Consider the following 16,070-nt stretch of genomic DNA (forward strand, 5'->3'; position numbering starts at 1 on the left):
TTCTAATACGATGATTTGATGATCAAGAAACATTTCTAATTATCAATGTTGAAAACAGTTGTGCTGCTCCAACCTTCTACGATCGGAGTAAAAAAAATATATTTTGGACCACGTCATTGTGGACTACTATTGACTACTATGGATGATATTGACTACTAATATGAAATTTTTATGGAGAATAAACTATGACAGTATGTAATTTATGACCGATAAATCAGTTTTGCCAATCAATCAGTCGACCTCTACTACTTATATGATATTTTTATGGAGAATAAACTATGACAGTATGTAATTTATGACTATGACAGAACTGTAATTTTGGGGAAAATTACCCTATAAAAAGAAGTAGTTGTGCACAGAGAGAAACACTGTAGCGGAGTGTGTGATATATAACCTTTGCTGAAGCCGTACTGATCTATCTGCAGCTCACAGAAATCCATCCCCGGGATCAGGTCAAACAATCCGTAGATCTGCTCCTGCGTGACCGCAGCCCGTGACGACACCATCAGGCACCGAGTGATGATGTCCGAGTTCCACGTGTCCCCTGTGGCGTAGCTGCTGGACTCATGTGCTGCAGGAAACCATGGGAGGATAAAACTAAACCCTCAGGAAACCAAACACCGTGCTGCCATCCTCAAACAAAAGCATGTGCACAAACCAAACCTGAAGTGTGCCGATGGCCTGATACTCACCGAAGGCGTACGAGCTGGAGCCTGGGTCATTTACGGACGGCTCCGTTCTGGGGTTGCCGAAATAGTCGTTGTCTGCGGATGCAGTTTTGGTTCTGGGCTCAGCTAAAATAGCTCTGAAAGCTGCAGAGACAGATGGATTATGCACACATATGAAAAACACCAGCTGTAGTCATAAAGTAGAGCAAACTACACACTTACTCTTGTCACAGTTTTCTATGGCTTTGGCGGCTTGTGAGGGTTTGTGGAACCTCACGTATCCCAGACCTTTGCTTTCACCTGTGGTCTTATTCCTTATAATGATAGCGTACTCTATATCTCCATACTCCTGTGGAAAAGACAGTAAAGAGAGAGAGAATAACCCGTCAAAAATATCTGGGTCATATTTCAGCTTAAAATCAAATAAAAGGTATAAGAAATTATATTTTGCTTAGCCTGTTTCTTTGGACCATTAAGAGTCCATGCATAATTTTCATGATAAAATTGTATCAAATTTTCCCCATTTTTAATACGTTATAACGGTTATTAATGGGTGAAAAAAGACCTATTTGGTGCAAGAAATAAATTTTCTCACCTTTATGCAAAACAGAATTTCTAATTTAATTTCCTTTTGGATTTGGGGTGAAATGAAAATACCTTAAAAGTTTCTTTTAAAAGGCACAGTATGTAAGTTTCGCTGCTTACTCAAAACATTAACAAAGGCGTAGCATGATGGCACCGTGAATGAGCGCAGAATCATGGGAGTTGTAGTCTTCACCTCCACAGCCGATGGGAAGCAATCGGACGGGACTCAGGAAGAAATCATGTTTATGAATGAGTTAATGTATTAAAGTTTTATTAATGTTACTGTGGTATGAAGCAGGACGGGTCGAGAGCCCGGGACATTTTACACTAGGGCTGGGTAAAAAATATCGATTTCTCATTTTTAGGAACCGATATCGATTCTTAAATCCCAAGAATCGATTAGTCTAGTCTGTTTTCAGTTGATGAAGGAGCAGAATATGCAGCGCCTCCCATCCAATAAATCACAATAATCTTTGTTACTTTTTCATATGAAGCAAAGTCTCAGATTTCAAATGACATCCATCTTATTATGAGATTCAAAAAATAAACACCATTTGGTGTGACGTGACAGATCTCTGTAGCACCTCAGTTAAAGAGAAGCATGTGAACATCCTCTCCTCCGCTTTAATACCAGTTACAGCGCGAAATAAACATGCATGAACATCTGAAGGTATGTTAAAATATACAGGACAACTTACCGAAATCCGTATCATGTCTCGTGTAATCGCTCAAAAAGTGTTTCAACCTCGGAAAGACGTCAATAAAACAGCTTGTAAACATTGTCACGTAACGTCACATTAACCTCAGAAAATCATATTCAGTGACCATAAACTCATTAGTCAGCTAGAAAGTGAACTCTAGAAAGCAGCATTCTGATAAATATAGCTATGCACCGTTACATATTCATTATAATTTTTAATGTTCTTCGATATTTAATGCATGTTTGAATAAATCAGTTATGACAGCCGCGATTTAAATGTGTATTTTTGAAAAAAATGAACTGGAGTAGAAATATGATTATGTGAATCTAAACTTTATTTATTATAAAAAAACATCACTGAGTGTAATTTAAGTGTTTCTATATAAATAAGTTAATTTAAACCTTCAGTATTTTTATAGTAGTACCAACTGACTCCCATGTGTAGTTTCTTTCCTCTAGAAAATTTGGCATTTACAGTAACTGATCCAAAATAATTGATATCCAATCGAATCGAAATCGTAATTGAATCGAAAGCATGTGAAGAGGAAATTAATCGAATCATGAAAATTGTGTCACAATACCCAGCCCTATTTTACACTGCAGTTTTTATTATGCTTATACGATGTAGTCGGATGCTGCTGCTCCTTTCATTTTGTTGTTTATGTTTATTTTACGATTAAAGTTACATTTAACATCTGCTTCCGTCTCCCCTGAACTTCAACTTTGTTACAGTTACGTTTGATCACTTAAATTCACATTATTATATTGCATTCTAATGAAACAGCCAAGTGCTGAATTACTGTTCATACAGGTCACTTTATTTGACAAGTTAAAATTGTGGAGTTTTACTTGGTCAAAACAATCATACTAAACGAAATTACGAAACACTTATTGCACATTGCAGTAAGCTAGATCGATGTCAGAATATCATATTAATAAACGCTGGAGGACTTTTTGCTAAATATTTGCATGCAGTTTATCTTAAAAGATATTGTACGGTGGAGAAAATACTGTGTTACTACAAATAAAGCTCTCTCTGATTATGCTGTTAGTCACTTGACAGAATAACGTCGTCTCTGATGTTCAAACATGTTACTCGTGAAAACAAGATGCAAACAATAGGACTAAACGTGTTGAGCTATATAACAATAATTTGTTTTCAGTCTATAAATATATCACAACAGTTGCTCACCCGTCTATTAAAACATGTGATATATTAAAGCGTCTGGTAACGTGGATATGACATCATTGAAAGGCGACTGGGTGTTACTAGGGTTGCAAAGGGGCGGAAAGTTTCCTGTAAATTTCCGGTAAAACTTAACCTGAGGAATTTTGGAAATATTCCAATTTGGAAACTTAACAGGAATTTATGGGAATTCACAGGAATTTATGGGAATTCGTTGGAAATTTTGGGAAATTTATACAGATTTATAATATTTATATAAAATGTGTCATATAAAAACAAATATAAACATGTTTGGTCATAACATGAAATAACAGTTATTTATTTTTTGCATTCAATTAATTCTAATTTAGTATATATGTAAATTAAATATATTTTTATTGCAGCAATTGTTATGTGCTATTTATTTCAGTGTCACATTTCAGAAATCAGTCAAATTTTGCTGATTTGATACTTATTTGTTATTAACATTGTTGGAAACAGTTGTGTTAGCATGTTGGAATGATATCTGAAGGATCATGTGACACTGAAGACTGGAGAAATGATGCTGAAAATTCAGCTTTGCCATCACAGGAATAAATTATATTTTTGTGTGTATCAATTATTATACCATTATTTTAAATTGTAGTTATGTTTTTTTCTGTATTTTTGATCAAATGTGCACGTTATGGACTGGGGGAGTGCACAGTGCATGCAGGGGGTGTGTCCTCAATAATAGTAAGGAATGTGCAGGGTAAAAATTCAACTGAAACTGCATTAAATCTGGTTGTTTTAACCAAAATTATGCAAGATGTTTTTCAACTACATTTAAGTACCCTGTTATAGGATAACCTGCAATTTTGCAAATTCCCTGTTTATTCCCATTAATTACAGTTAATTCCCATATATTCCGATCGAAAGTTTCCAGCTTTGAAAATTCCCGGAATTTTGCAATCCTAGGTGTTACACTAGTTCAAATAAAATTAAAAAGCTGATTTCTCTGGATTTACATTGTTGGAAACATTTGGGATAATGTATGTACACAAGTCAAAAAATATATAAATTTTTTTTAGTTGTTTTTGGATATTTTAATCCAAAAATCTTACATATTGTGCCTTTAAATCTTCCTCAGTAAAGGATTTTGGGATATTCAGGTGAGCTCCTCAACCTCACATTCTCTACTTAAAAGAACTGTTTTAATTACATTACATTATACTGCTGTTAGAATATCAAAATAAATAAAAAGACACATGATATATTGGCCCTAGAAATACATTTCTTTGCTTTTATGCTAAATATAACTAAATGTAAATTCAAATTTTATATCCTTTAGGGTTAATATTTGACATGCTTTTTTTTTTTACATGTTTTTTTTTTAATGCATTCACCCCTCAAGACATGCTTTCTAGCACAATACCTTAAAAGTTTCTTTTAAATCGTCTTCATTGAAGGATTTTGGGATCATGACGAATATCCTGGTGAGCTCCTCATCCTCCACATCTCTGTGGCTGCCGGAGGATCTGGACTGAGCGATGAACACCTGCACGAGCAGGACATTACAGCTGTGAGATAATACGGTACCAGTGGATGAGGTGATGTGTGGCACTGAACTACCTTTATGGGTTTGGTTCCCTCAGCCAGACACCTGCCGTGCATCTCCTCCATCGCAGTGCAGGCCTGGGAGGATTTGGAGAACTTCACAAACGCCACTCCTTTCGACTCTTTCGTCTGCTTGTCTTTCACCACCCATATGTCCTGGATCTCCCCGAAAGCTGTGAAGTGTTCTCGGATGATCTCTTCGGTTATGGACTTACTGGTGACGAGGAACAGCCGACTGTTTGCAGGCTCGTCCAGATATGAAGAGGCTCGGTTAGAGTCGTCCATAGTCACAGTAACGGATCAAATCTATATTTATTAGACCTTTTTTTTAGCCAGCAAGCAAATCTAAGAAGCCGCTTTGCCAAATTTTGTCAAAATGCCTTACAGTGTAGGAAATAATGTGTTCGGATGCGTTTAAAATGATATTAATCTGACATCTCAACAACACAGCAGCTGCTGCTATTCTTCTTCTTCTTCTTCTTCTTCTTCTAAATGGCCGTTCACTCCTTTGGAGTATTACCGCCACCTACTGTATAACTTATTAACTCACATGGGTGGTATGCAACAATGAATTCATATTTAGCGATTGAAAACATGCAATTTATTATACTTTTACATTTGTTTTCAATTTTCTTAAAGGTGCCATATCTAATATTTTTGCTGTAAAATATCCAAAAACCACTAGGCCAGTGTTATATATTTTGTTCACTTGAGTAACGTTACTTAAAATATCCCAAATGTTTCCAACTATTTGTAAATCATGAGAAAATTGCAATTTTATCCAAGGCTCCGGGCATAGACAGCAGTAAAAGAAAGCTCCGGGACGTGTGAGGAGTTGCCTGTCAGTGGCGTCATACCCATGTTACCCTCGGTTTCCAGTTTTATTTTGTAGAAACCATGGACACACCAAAGACGCTTTAATATGTTAAATGTTTTAATAGACAAGGGAACAACTGTTGATATATTTATAGACAGAAAACTAATAGTTTTTATATAGCTCAACACATTTAGTCTTATCGTATAATGACGTCCAAGTACACTTACCGGCTAAAGCCGCTGACATTATTGTGAGATCTAAACAAGTTGTGTCACCTCTCGTTATATCCATCCTCGTTGGTTTGTTCTTCTATAAATGTTTCTACAATTTCCCCATTATTGTCTTTTTGCTACCCCATAAACCATTAGGAGCATTGAAATCCCCACATTTAATAATTTTACGCTAGTGTATCACTCATAACTAAATGTTATTACTTAATTCTTTACATGGATTGTATTTTTGCTATATTCTGCGTTACTGTTTTTATATATTCTTTTGTATGCTGTGGCTTCTTTGATGTTGCACACCCTCCAACTCTTCCATTTGCTCTATCTTTCCTCTCTACTACATATTATAACACGGACAGGAAGATAATAACAACTGGTGATACACATGGAGAAGGCTTATATCCAACAACAACACTACACCAACAATGACTGATAGGCGGGAACTTAAATACACAGATAAAGAATACTAAACGGGAACAGCTGACAAGACTTAACTAATTAGAAACCATGATGATTAATGAAAAATATGCAGACAAGACAGAAGGTGAACTCCACGTGACACATATCCATTGATCTTAAAATCCAAGGAGCTATTTGACCATGTCTCTTGAATGCAAATGATGTCTGGTGTTTTTTCCCTGTTATATATTTTTTAAATTCTTTCCCATTTGCTATTAAGCTCCTGTCATTCCCCTCAGCATTTCCCTCCTTTGTTTTTAAAATCCCATGAACTTCCTCAGCTGAAATTCCTGTTACCTTTAGGAATCCATTATCACATTCCTCAATGATCTTAAGCTTATCCGGCTTCTTTTCTACTTGCAGAATTTACATTTTTCTGGATATAGATTCCACACTGATTTCCTGCTCATTCCTTGCCGGCTGTAGCTTCTGCATACATTATCTTTTGCATTATTTTAATTTTTTTGTATTTCCCGAGCTTCTTGTTGGACGGGACATCCTGCACACGCTGAACTATGTCCTCCCCCACATTTACAGCATTTGATCTCTGCTCTCTTCTCACACTTGCCATATTCATGTTCCCCTGCGCATTTCGCACATGCAGCGCATTTTCCCTTTGCTTCATTTCTCATACCGCTGGATTTGTTGACTATTTGCTCACAATCAGATCTATGGCCCATGCTTCCTTTTTTCCCCTTTTATTCTATCTTACATCCTGCTAATCCACGGCTGTGTTCCACTTCACATTTAGACACTCCCTAACCACTTCCCCTCGTGGGAATCCCTGCCGTCATTTTGAAGTACGTTCCACTTTGTGAAGTGGATGAGGGAAGTTTATATAAACTGACCCTCGCATCCTCAATTTCGACCGAGGGAGCGAGTCTACTTCATACACAAACTGTAGTTTAACAGGTGAGCGGAACAACCACCCAGTAGAGCGTTACAGTAATCTAGCCTTGAGGTCATGAACGAACTGTTCTGGGTTTGTCATTGAGAGCATTATGTCATAGTTTAGATATATTTTTAAGATGGAAGAATGCAGTTTTACAGATGGTAGAAACATGGCCTTCAAATGAAAGATTGGTATCAAAGAGCACACCCAGGTTCCTAGCTGGCGACGAAGACTTAACAGAGCAGCCATCAAGTGTTAGACAATATTCTAGGTTACTGCGTGAAGCAGTTTTTGGTCCAAAAATTAGAATCCCTGTTTTTTCTGAATTTAGTAGGAAATTACTAGTCATCCAGTTTATTATGTCAGCTATGCATTCTGTTAATTTTGTGAACTGGTAAGTTTCGTCAGGGCGTGAAGAAATATAGAGCTGAGTATCATCAGCGTAACAATGAAAACTAACGCCATGCTTCCTAATGATATCTCCCAAGGGTAGCATGTACAGAGTGAAAGCAATGGTCCTAGTACTGAGCCTTGCGGTACTCCATATTTAACTTGTGATTGATATGACATCTCATCGTTTACTACTACAAACTGATAACGGTCAGATAAGTATGATTTGAACCATGCCAAAGCAATTCCACTAATGCCAATATAGTTTCCGAGTCTATATTGTGATCAATAGTGTCAAATGCAGCACTAAGATCAAGTAACACTAATAAAGAGATACAACCACGATCTGATGATAAGAGCAAATCATTAGTAACTCTAATGAGAGCAGTCTCAGTACTATGGTATACTGTCTAAATCCTGACTGGAAATCCTCACAGATACTATTTCTTTCTAAAAAAGGAACATAGTTGTGATGAAACTGCCTTTTCTAGTATTTTTGACAGAAAAGGAAGATTTGAGATCGGCCTGTAATTGACTAATTCTCCAGGATGAAGTTGTGGTTTTTTAGTAAGAGGTTTAATAATAGCCAGCTTAAAAGTTTTTGGTACGTATCCTAGCGATAAAGATGAATTAATGATATTAAGAAGATCTATTGAAGCATCTCTTTTAATAGCTCAGTCAATATAACGTCTAACATACATGTTGTTTAGACAATTCTCCATGTCCTACAGCAGCGAATGAATGAACTTTTTCCTCAGGGACACTACAATGCACAGTCTGACGTGATACTGTTGTAGACAGTTGCATGGTTATAATTTTCTCTCTAATATTATCAATCTTGTAAGTAAAGAAGTCATATAATGCTGTGCTGTTTGGAAACAGAAGTTGAAGATTTATTTCTCATTAATTTAGCACCTGTATCAAATAAATAACTAGGGTTGTGCTTATTTTCTTCTAAAAGTTTTGAAAAATAGGCAGATCTAGCAGTTTTTAAGGCCTTTCTGTACTCATTCATTCTCTCTCTCCACAAAATGCGAAAAACTTCTAGTTTTGTTTTCTTCCAGCTGCGCTCCACTTTTCTGGCAGCTCTCTTTTGGGCCGGAGTGTGCTCATTGTACCATGGCGTTGGATTCGTTTCCTTAATCTTCTTTAAGCGCAAAGGAGCAACTTCGTCTAATGTGCTGAAAAAGAGAGAGTCAATAGGTCGACTCCGAGGTCTTGGTATGCTAAGGCGATGAAACTGATCAGGAAGATTATTTATAAAGCAATCTTTAGAGGTAGAAGTGATGGTTGTACCATATTTATGTCAGGATGGTGGTTTTGCAGTCTTGGCTAAATAATGATCTGAGATGGCATCGCTCTTTCAACAGCATCAATATCGATTCCATGTGACAATATTAGATCTAAAGACCATAACACACATATATACGTAGAGAATGCTGCATTAAACAGTTTCGTAAGGGAAACAAATTTAAATAATAAATCAACTTCTTCTTCTTCTTCTGTGGGATTATTGGTGGGTTGCATACCGCCATCTCCTGTGCTGGAGTGAAAAGTAATTTCAGTCTAGGTATAGAGGATGAGACCTCTTTTTTTAAAAACTGCCTTCATAATTTTACAAGATCCTTGTTTTGCATTTAATATGTTGCAGATTGTAAATTATTTGCAACCTGCGGTCTATGGTTCCCTTTGGAGCTTACGCATCTGCTGGACAGAATAACAACACATGATCAATGGTTTCCTTTACTTGCCATTTCACATAATCCTGTACTATGATTTCCTATGATATGAAATGTAGAATTAAGTTTTGTATGGCCCTTCCTTAGTTGTATTAATATTATCTGATCTTCTCTACTTAAGTTTTATATCATTTTACTTTTTCTTGTGCTGTTTTTGTATGTTGTAAAAATGTCTCCCTGTCTTAAAGTTATTCCCATTTTTCTAGCCAGTGTATCAGTTTTCTTTTTTCTTGGTATACCCACATTAACTTCTTACTTGCTTCAATCTATAGGCTATATCCAATATTTTGATAATTTTTTATTAAGATATCATGTTGAACTGTTTAAAAATGTTTGAAGTCTGAAAAGTGATGCCATTAAATCTACTGAAGCTTTTCTATATACCATTTCAGTGGCAATTTGTTGGTTTAAGGAAGTGACGTCTTCGTTCCTTGGATGTTTCCGGTTAGTTTTCAAGTATGTCAGGGAGGTGGGAGTCAGATTGCAATAATTTGTTTAATCCTGCTATTAAAAATGTCAAAATTAAGTATTAGGTCCATGTTGCTTGGTGGATGCTCCCTCAGGCCCGGAACTAACTAATTTGGAAATTAAAGTGAAAAACAATTCTCCGAAAAACAATATGACGCCTGGATTGCAGGCCGGATACCAGTATGCAGCACACATTTTGATTCTGCAAGTAAATAACATTTTTTCAATTGAATTATTTATATTTTCTTACATTCACTGTTTAAGTATAATGCAGCATAATTTGAACTAGCACTGTTGCTCTGTCATTGTTACATACTATGTTTTTTTAATTAATGTTGGTGTACAGACATAACAACTCTGAAGAAGACATGCTATCCTAATTTAGAGGTGCTCTTCATCAACTGTAAACTCCTGCGGGCAGTAGAAAAGTTTTCCTCGTTGATTCTCGTGAGTGTTTACATTCCTCCACAAGTGTGTGTGAACGCAGCACTGCAAGAGGCTGATCAGATCACAGACATGGAGCAACAACACCTGGACTTTTTTATAATCATTCTTGGGGATTTTATCAAAGCAAATCTCTCCCGTGAGCTGCCTTAATACAGACAGCACGTTACATGTCCCACAGAGACAGCAATACACTGGACCACTGTTACACCACAATAAAGGATGCATATCATTCAGTCCCACGTGCAGCTTTGGGGCTCTCTGATCACTGTCTGGTTCATCTTATACTGACATACAGGCATAAACTGAAATCAGCTAAACCTGTAACAAAGAAGCAGAGCGGGATTTACAAGCCTGCTTCGATTGCACTGATTGGAGTGTTTTTGAAGCTGCTGCCACCGATTTGGTTGAGCTCACAGAGACTGTAACATCTTATATCAGTTTTTATGAGGATACATACATTCCTACCAGGACATTCTTATCATTCAATAATGATAAACCATGGTTTACTGGGGAAACTCAAACAGCTTCGTCACGCCAAACAGGATGCTTACAGAAGTGGGGAAGCTAAAGCGATTGTAACTTTCGTTATCTAAACATTCAGGTTAAATCCTACCTTTTCCTTTCAGTTCTAAGAAAGATTGTTGGAGTCAGATAATTGAATTTTGCATATCATCCTTCAACTGAATATTGTTCGATTACTGGTTCAAAATCAGTGGTCTTTTGGCTTGTTCTAAAAACCAAATTAGTAATGCAGGACTGAATGTAATTGTTAAATAACCCTTTAACAAGAGATATAATAATGTATCATTACTGCTTAACATGGAAAATTCAGCATTTAAAGCATGCCAGGCTGGGAGAAATGGCTTAAAAAATCATATCTCTGTTTTTTTGGGGGATAAATGGTGAGGTACGGTATAATCTAAGTATTTTCTACATTTTTGTATTTGAAAAATTGGCATTTAATTTAAAAAATGAATGGATGTTTAATGAATGTTCATTCGTAAAGCTCCGAAGCAGTGTTTTGAAATCGGCCCATCACTATATTGTTGAAAAGTCGTTATTTTGTTGGGGGTTTTTTGGCACACATAAAGTATTCTCGTCGCTTTATAATATTAACATAGAACTACTGAACTTTTAAATATGTTTTTAGTCCTTTAATGTCTCTAGAGAGAGGAAATGTCATTGCTTTGAATACAGGCCTCACTGAGCCATCGGATGTAATCAAAAATATCTTACTTTGTGTTCTGAAGATGAATGAAGGTCTTACGGGTGTGGAACAACATGAGGATGGGTAATTAATTACAGAATTTTCATTTTTGGGTGAACTAACCCTTTAACAGGTGAATGGTTGCCAGCTAGTAAGAGCTGTGCAGGTAAACCTCACTCACTTGGTCTCAAGAGGCGTACTAGTGGCTGTAATCTCAGGAAAAACTGCAAGAATTTTACTTTTAGGGGTACAACAGTTTCTCACTGGGGCAGTACCTTTAAAGGTACAACTTTGTACCTTATGTACCCCTATAAGATGCATATTAATACCTTAGAGTACTACTATGAACCTTAGAGGGATAAATAAGGTACAAATATGTCCCATTAAGGATAATGCCCTGGTGACAAGCTGTTTTACCTAAAGGTAAAAATTTTTCATATTTTTTTCATAGAGTGTGCAGGCAGCTTTGTTAGCGCATCTGGTCCTCCTTGCCAGTTGATGATGCTGGTTCAATTCCCGCTCGGAGTGGTGCGAGTAGGACCATTTATATTGGTGCCATGACCCGGATGGAAGTGAGGTTTACAGGGTGAATGTAACAGAGTCAGCTAAGAGCTGTGAAAGTAAACCTCACTCACTTGACCTCGAGAGGTGCGCTAGAGACTGTGGCCATTTGCGCCATTGTTAACATACCCACCTGCAATGCCAGTTGACGCTGGCTCGAATTCCGCTTGGAGCAGAGCAAGCTCGACCAGTTACGTTTAAGCGCTGAGCTAAAGTCTTGCTTAGTGCACCTTATATTTGTGATTGAGTTCTTGATGTCAGGGGAGATTGATGGAGCAAAGTTAATACACCCTTTCTCTTACAAACTATGCGGAAGCTATTTTGATTCAATGTTGACATTGAAATGCTTGCCAATTGCAATGCAGAATAGCCACATTAATGATTATTCAAAGATAAAAGGAAACTTGCATACCAGACTGTGTATACCAGGTACTACTCCAGGTTCAAACTAATTCTGCTGGCAAATCTGTAAGAAATTATTCCACTTCAAGATCAAGAACACGTATGCAAGGCAAAGTTCATTAAAAGTTTATTTTTGTAGTGCATTTCAAACACAATGGTAATTCAAAGTGCATTACATAAAAGTGGTTTAAAATAATCAGTAGTAAAAGATACCTGTCAATAATAAATAAATAAATAGACTTCTCACAGCAGCTGCAATAAACTTATTTCGATGGCGGACTGTAATCCAGAAAGGTCCAAATGACAACTGGAGATTGACCCGTAGTCAAAAGCAAAAGAGTTCGGACTGTGGAGTGGCTACAGAAATTGACATGTTACTTACTTGTTTAGATGACATTTTCCAGGGAAAATTCTTATTTTGGTCGTACTTCCAAGATGTAGAATCTGTGATTCTGAAGTACAGTGTCCACACCGCGCTGAGGAGTGTAACCCACGTAAAGATGATAATTCCACAAATAACTGCAATTACAGGTTTTGAACAGAGATGGTGACAAAGAGCAAAAACTTACGGACAGCAGCTTTACATAAGAATCCGCAAGTCAGCATTTATTTGATCAAAACTACAGTCAAAACTAAAAGTAAGATCCATTTCCAGCAGCTATTACTTCATTGTAATGTGCTGATTTGGAGCTCAAGAAACATTTCTTATTATTATCACAGTTATGCAGCTTAATGATTGTGGAAACTGTGATACAGCATAAAGTAGTTTAAAGAACAGAATTGACTTGGTCTTAAGATTACAAATGTTATACCGCCATTTTTGACCAATTGAATGCATCCTTCTAAATTAAAGTACAAATTTCCAAAGCACATTCTTTTGTGTTGACTTCTGATGTGGCTTGTTTGTGAAGTTCAGTACCATTGTTTACTCTGAGATTCCTCTCAATATAGCCCTTATCCGCTTTTAATAAGAGAGAATAGAGAACAAACAGAGCTGCAAAATAGCAGTTAGGAAACTCCTTTCATTGACAATGTAAGAGGAGGGGGGTGGGAGGGGTGCCACAGATACCAATACAGTTTCAGTATGAGTCACGTGGGTATTTGGGAAATATTAAAAAGTAATTTTTGGTAAAAAAAGGTACATCGCCATCTGGTTCACCAAAGGGATTTGAACACACATGGGAGTTCACAAGAAGATACGAACACACCGTATGAATAAGAATGATCTCATTTTCACATGTGCACACACAGAGAATCATTGTTACTCAAATACACACACAAGAGTAACATGGTAAAAATTAAACAGATGTACACATAATTCACACACAAGCATTGAAACAGTCATGACACATCAAAAAAGAGAATACCCCTATTTATATTGAAACCATCATATTTAAAAATATGATAATACTCATATCATTTAATAAAATTTAATGTAAATCTACTGTGGAACACTGTAAACCCGGATAAGTAGAATCTACTTAAAAAAACCGAGGTAACTCGTTGCCTTAAAATTAAGTAATGTTAACTTAATAATTTGAGTTCATTTAACTTAAAATGTTTTGTAATATTAATAACTTTGTAGTTATTATACATAGTATATTTAAGTTCAATGTACTAAGCAAGTTAACTTGCCACCAATGGATGCATCCATGCCTCCCATCATGCATTGCTGCATGAATAAATTATGAGCTGAATTGTTTTAGTAATTTTCTTTATTTTCTCTATTTAAGTTTTGCTGTTTTTCTATGACTTTTTCGTAGCTTGTTTTCTAATGTATAGAGTTGATCTGTTTATCAGAATATGTTGCTTATCAGAGATTGGGCTCTAAATGAGTTCAGTGATTCAGATCAAATAATGATTATGTGAAAACATAATCAACACCACCTGATCATCTTATAACTTCGCTTGTCTGGTTAGTTTTAATGCAGTTAAAACTGCCCAAACAAAATGTAATATTAACAAGTCAAGGGTCAAGAGCTCAACTAAAACAAACCCTGATCTCAATGATGGTAACTTAAAAATTGAGAGTTTCTCATTTGGTGAAAAACTACAGTATAAAAAGGTAAATGTTTGGAAAAAATGTCTGTAGAACAGCCAAAACAAATGTTCCAACTGTTCATCAACAGCTCCTTGAATTCACACACACCAGGACAAAATGGCGTCATTACCTGCCACAAACCAGTGTGTAGGAGGCGTGGCCAGGAGAAAAACTTCATAATTTAAGTGCATTTATTAACACATTCAAATACACCCACAAATTAGTAGAATATACTCATATTTTATAAGTAAAGCAACCAAACTTAAATATTTTAAGTATATTGTATTTATATTTTGAGTGAACTTTCTACTGTAAATCTATATTACCTTATTATGGGATCTTCAATTGTTTCAGAATCTTTACTTTTTAAAATAATTTTGTTTCTGTTTTTATATTTAAATTTTTATGTTCACATTTGTAGCGTATGCACACGTATCAGGATAATCAATAAACTTTGGTATGTTCAGATCGCTTTTAGCATGCTGGACTGGGTTGTAAAACCTCATCGCGGCTCTGAACAGATCTGCCAAAGATGAGCCCACTTGACACTTTTGTGGACCTGCGAGGATAAACAGAAAGGTGCAACTTCCTCACTTTGGTGACTTCAAAAGGAGCATAAATCAGTAGTCAATAGTCATAAATCATTGGATTAAGTCGTGAGGCCAAACAAAGGGAAAGCTTTCCCGCCAACTTTGCACCCATGTTATTGGCTACCCCACCTCAAGGAGGTGTGTCGGCTTATCTGTCATAAAAGCAAAGACGCACAATTTCTTGTGTGTTCTCTCCCGATTGTCTCACGAGCATCTTGTGCACGTTTTTCCCGGACCTCTCCGGTGACCACGCGCTGTCATCGCGCTCAGCTTCGGGATCGCCATCTTCCAGCGAAACTCACTCTCGTCCTCAGTTCAAACCTTCCCGCGGAACGGAGGAAGCCAACGAACTGCACCAGCGCTAACCTGAAATTCGACACACGCAACCAATGCAAGTATACTGCCGTTTCTCAATCTTAGATGATGAAACCGATTTCCGTGCTGGCTTGGGACTGGTTGTGAGTTTGCTACTTGCCTTCTCTCTTTCCTTCTCTACTTCCACTCTTGTACATAGGTGTGTATTTTCTTGTATATATATTTAGATGTATAACCTCTGTATTCGTAGTTTGCATATATTAAAACGTTATTCACGCTCGATTGTTCTGTTTGTTCTTTCAGCTGAAAACCAAGTCACTTTAACGTTTTTCGATCGCTTTATGCTTTGATGTTATAATAGCAAGTTATTTTCATGGCCAGAGAATAACTGTTTATATTATTCTGTGAGGGACTTAGTTTGCTGGACAAATGAACAGTTTCTCTAAATAATTATTAAACCAGAACTAATCATATATGTAATTGATTATAATTCGTTGTAATTGATTCACAATATATGTTTAATTCCCCGTTGGGTCGATATATGAATCATAATTTATTCAGAACCTTATGAATTATTATATTCATATTTCATCCATAAATTGATTAATAACCGCTACATTTCGTTACACATTTAATGAGTATATTTATAGCACAAAAATGAATTCTTTTATCAAAATCAACAGAAAATAGTACAAACTTTGCTAAAGTGACTGTTTTGAACAAGCATTAACTCAGACATTATTAAAACCATTATTTTAGCTAAAGTATTTGTATCAATACTGTGTGCCTTTGGCCCCCCTC

General features: G+C 36.4%; 1 protein-coding gene across 2 annotated transcripts in view; it reads right to left on the reverse strand.

Annotated features, from left to right (window-relative positions):
- rbm45 (RNA binding motif protein 45) overlaps nt 1–5,183 on the reverse strand; it is a 47,844-nt gene extending 42,661 nt beyond the window's left edge. For both annotated transcript variants that reach the window (XM_067410111.1, XM_067410109.1), the window contains exons 1-5: nt 4,730–5,183; nt 4,533–4,655; nt 891–1,017; nt 693–812; nt 395–571 (exon numbers count right to left, since the gene is read on the reverse strand). In XM_067410111.1, the coding sequence (XP_067266212.1) occupies nt 395–571; nt 693–812; nt 891–1,017; nt 4,533–4,655; nt 4,730–4,999 (817 nt within the window). In that variant the 5' untranslated portion in view covers nt 5,000–5,183. The remainder of the gene's footprint in view (nt 1–394; nt 572–692; nt 813–890; nt 1,018–4,532; nt 4,656–4,729) is intronic.
- Between the last annotated feature and the right edge of the window lie 10,887 nt (nt 5,184–16,070).

Source organism: Chanodichthys erythropterus, chromosome 14 (genome assembly GCF_024489055.1).
Source record: "Chanodichthys erythropterus isolate Z2021 chromosome 14, ASM2448905v1, whole genome shotgun sequence".
NCBI classification, from domain to species: Eukaryota; Metazoa; Chordata; class Actinopteri; order Cypriniformes; family Xenocyprididae; genus Chanodichthys; species Chanodichthys erythropterus.